This window comes from Cebus imitator, unplaced genomic scaffold (genome assembly GCF_001604975.1).
Source record: "Cebus imitator isolate Cc_AM_T3 unplaced genomic scaffold, Cebus_imitator-1.0 Scaffold18, whole genome shotgun sequence".
Taxonomy (NCBI): domain Eukaryota; kingdom Metazoa; phylum Chordata; class Mammalia; order Primates; family Cebidae; genus Cebus; species Cebus imitator.
Window position 1 is genome coordinate 6,309,943 of NW_016107333.1, and position 4,071 is coordinate 6,314,013.

Below are 4,071 nucleotides of genomic sequence, written 5' to 3' on the forward strand. Positions count from 1 at the left end.
GTTTGTTTTTTTTTTTTGAGATGGAGTTTCACTCTTGTTGCCCAGGTTGGAGTGTAATGACCTGATCTCGGCTCACTGCAACTTCCACCTCCCAGGTTCAAGCAATTCCCCTGCCTCAGCCTCCCAAGTAGCTGGGATTACAGGTGCCCACCACCATGCCCAGCTAATTTTTTGTCTTTTTTGTAGAGACAGGCTTTCATCATGCTGGCTAGGCTGGTCTGAAACTCCTGACCTCGTGATCCACCTGCCTTGGCCTCCCAAAGTGCTAGGATTACAGGCGTGAGCCACTGTGCCCAGCCCACCTTTACATTTTTAATGGTTGAAAACAATAATGTGCCAGGCATGGTGGTTCATGCCTGTAATCCCAGCACTTTGGAAGGCTGAGGTGGGCGGATCACCTGAGATCGGGAGTTCGAGACCAGCCTGACCAATACGGAGAAACCCCGTCTCTACTAAAAATACAAAATTAGCCAAGTGTGGTGGTGCATGCCTGTAATCCCATCTACTCGGGAGGTTGAGGCAGGAGAATGGCTTGAACCTGGGAGGCAGAGGTTGCTGTGAGCCCAGATCGCACCACTGCACTCCAGCCTGGGGGCAACAAGAGCAAAACTCCATCTCAAAAAAAGAAAACAATAATGTTTTGTAACACGTGAAAATTATATGGAATTCACATTTCAGTATCCATACACAAGGTTTTATTTGAGCACAGTTATGCTCATTTGTTTATACATGGCTGCTTTTGCACTACAACTGCAAAGTTTAAGTAATTGTGACAGAGACCATATGGTCTGCAAAACCTAGCATATAGTCCTTAACAAAAAGCCAAACATGGTAGACTGTGCCTGTGGTCCTAGCTACTCAGGAGGCTGAGGCAGGAGGCACCTTTGAGCCCAGGAGTTCAAGACCACCTTGGAAAACATAGTGATATTCCATCTCTACAAGGAAAAAAAGTGCCTATCCCTGGGCTACAGTGACCTCGGCTTAAAGGAGAAAAAGCAAAAAGAAGGAAGAGATGGGGAGGAAGGGAAAAACAGAGAAAGTGGAGGGTTGTGGAGAGGAGACAAAACAAAACAAACTCTACATAAGGAAATTATCAAGGAAATATGCTTATCTCAACTTTAATACAGGATAGGAAAAAAATCTCCTCCAAGAATTCATAACCACAAGCTGAGCTGCACATGGGCTATGGGCTTGACTGTGGGTCAAAACACTTTAAACAGAAAATTTACTTTAAAGTGGTCCTGGGATGCTAGACCTCCAGCTTCCTGACAGAAGCACAAGCAAATCGTCGGAGGAAAAACTCCTTTGCCTAAGGCCTAAAAAGATTCCCACAGAAAAAGCTCCTCAGAACAAAGGCCTTTGGGGGGAAAGAAAAAAATATAAAAAGAAAAAGAAAAAAAAAGAGGAAAATTTCCAAAGAACATGAGCTCATCATTGTATCTGATCAAATATTGACTGTATAAAACAATAAAAAATCAAATTTGTGATGTTAAACTAGTTAGAACTGAACACACTGATCAAAACAGCACATAAATCAGGGAGGAGTGAATCACGTAAAATGTTCTTCTTTTTTGAGACAGAGTCTCACTCTGTCGTTCAGGCTGGAGTGCAGTGATGTGCAGCTCACCACAGCCTCAAACTCTTGGGCTTAAGTGATCCTCCCATTTCAGCCTCCCAAGTAGCTGGGACTACAGTGTGTACCACCATGTGCGGCTAATCTTTAAATTTTTTTTTGTAGAAAACGGGGTTTTGCCACATTGTCCAGGTTGGTCTCAAACTCCTGGGCTAGGTAAGATGTTCTAAGGCCCTTGTATCATTCAGGAAAAGGGTAAAACTACTGAACCTTGAGATTTTATTAAGTATATACTTTAAAATATTAAGGGTAACCACTAACAGAATTTTTAAAATAAAGTACATATCATCCAAAGTTGTAGAGAGGAAAAAGAGGTGAGAAAAGAATACAACTTAATCACCCAACTTAATCCTCGAAAAGAAGTTAAGAAAGGTGATTTCCCCTCCCTAAAAGATATAAAAAGGCATGAGAAATAACATAAGATGGCACAAATAAATCCAAATACACCTAAAATCACAATAAAAGCAAATGGGATAAATTACATAATCAAAAGACAAAACACAGTTCTGAACTGTACAAGAATGCATCCAAGATATTTCTCTGCCAGTTTAATAATCCTAAATCCCAGGGTCCACTCTCAACTCTCTGTACACACCAATACAACAACAATAATAATGGCTAACACAAATAGAGAGCCCACTATATGCCAGGAAGCATTCTTAATGCTTTTCATATATTAACTCCTTTAATAGCAGGAAGCTGGATTTGACACCTTGGTGACCAAATTTCACTTGTACAAGCAGCAATAACTGGACCAAGAGGCAGCAAGTGGAGCACTCACGAAAGGAAGGCCATCCCCTGCCGCATCGATCACTTACCCATTTCTCCCGAAGCCGGTTCACCTCTTCCTCATGGGCTGCCATCTGCTGCTCCAGGGCAGTCTTCCCCTCTTGCTCAGCCCAGGCCAGCTGTCTGGCTGCAGCATCCCGCTCCTGCTCTGCCCGGCTCCGTTCAGTGTCCAGTTCTAGCTTCAGGCACCTCACTTCCCCTAACATGCCAGAGACAGGATCAGGCCTCTGCCCCTGCTCCTTTTATCTAATAAAATTCTTCCTCTCCCCTGACCTCATGAGCAACTCCCATCTCAGAGGCCCTGCACCCTGCTGGAGAAAGACCTGTAATAGCCTCCCACTGTCTTCCTAGCTTTCAACATCTCCATGGAATGGAGCACACCCCATCCCAGTTGGGTTCTTACCTTGTATTACTTCCTTGGCTTGAGTGACAGTTTGAATCTGGACCTCCAGCTGCCCCTTGGTGACCTCTATCACAGAATTTTGTTGTTGGGCTTCAAACAGACTGCTCTCCAGTAGCTCTTTGGCTGAGCTGTGAGGTTCAGGAATCAGAAGAGGTTCTTACCCATCAAGGCCCTTACCCTTCAAGAGGGGTTCGGTTCTAAGTACTTACTTGCTACCTGGAGAAGTTAGGGGGGCAATTATAAATTCATAATCAATTTAGGACCTACATACTTACGGCAGGGAGCTTAGCTTCACTGCCTTTGCCTTGCAAAGCTCTCTCTGCGCTTGGCTGAACTGAGTCTAGGCCCTACCTGAGCCCCTGTAGTTGATCAGTGAGGTCCTGCCGGTCGCGCTCCACGGCCTGGAGCCGCACCTCTAGAGCTGCCTTCTCGCGTACTAGGGCCTCCTTCTCCTGGACTGCCCTGGCAAGCACTTCTTCCTGTCGTTTTGCCTCCTGATGCAGCTGCTCCAGCTGAGCCATGGCTGCCTCCTGCTGGTGACGTGACTGAGGGGAAAAATGTGGTGAGACGCAGAGCAGAGGCAGGATTCCCCCTGGGGCCACTACAGCCAGGTTAGGGCCACTGGCTCTTCAGAGACTCTGGACCTAGCTCTGTGGCCCAGAGCATTACTCACCCCATGTGGCATTTATCTATTTCCCTGATCAGCCCACAGAGCCCCCAGCCCAGGAAGAATGCTCTCTGGTGAGCAAGACCCTGTGCTAGGGACAGCAGGAGACCTGCCCCTCAGGAGATTTTAGTCCTGAGAAGATGCACACATAATGCCAGGAAGAAAGTGATCAGTATCCGGAGAAAGGGACTCTGAAGCGAGAGTCCATACAATTATTAGGACAATGGGAGGTTTTGTAGAGGAGAAAGATGATCTTTGAGCCAGGTCATTTATTGGATCAGGAAAAAAATTTACTCAGCCCCTGTTATACGGTAGGCAGTATGCTAAAAGCTGGAGGAATAAAAACAAATAAGATGTAGCTTTGCCTTCAAGGAGCTTTTGGTCTAAAAGTGGAAACATATAAAGAGATAATTATAGCATGAGGAATGTAGCGGCTGAAATAAGCATGAGGTGCTATCAGAGTATAAGGAGAAGCTTCTAATTCAAACTGGGTGGTGTGAAGTAGTGGGGAATCAGTGAAGAGCTTTTTTTTTTTTTTTTTTTTTTGAGACAGAATTTCATACTTGTTGCCCAGGCTGG

General features: G+C 45.3%; 1 protein-coding gene across 1 annotated transcript in view; it reads right to left on the minus strand.

Annotated features, from left to right (window-relative positions):
* CEP250 (centrosomal protein 250) overlaps positions 1-4,071 on the minus strand; it is a 52,730-nt gene that overhangs the window by 28,406 nt on the left and 20,253 nt on the right. Inside the window, exons 15-17 of the mRNA XM_037734429.1 lie at positions 3,177-3,426; positions 2,826-2,953; positions 2,452-2,621 (exon numbers count right to left, since the gene is read on the minus strand). Coding sequence (XP_037590357.1) covers positions 2,452-2,621; positions 2,826-2,953; positions 3,177-3,426 — 548 coding nt within the window. The remainder of the gene's footprint in view (positions 1-2,451; positions 2,622-2,825; positions 2,954-3,176; positions 3,427-4,071) is intronic.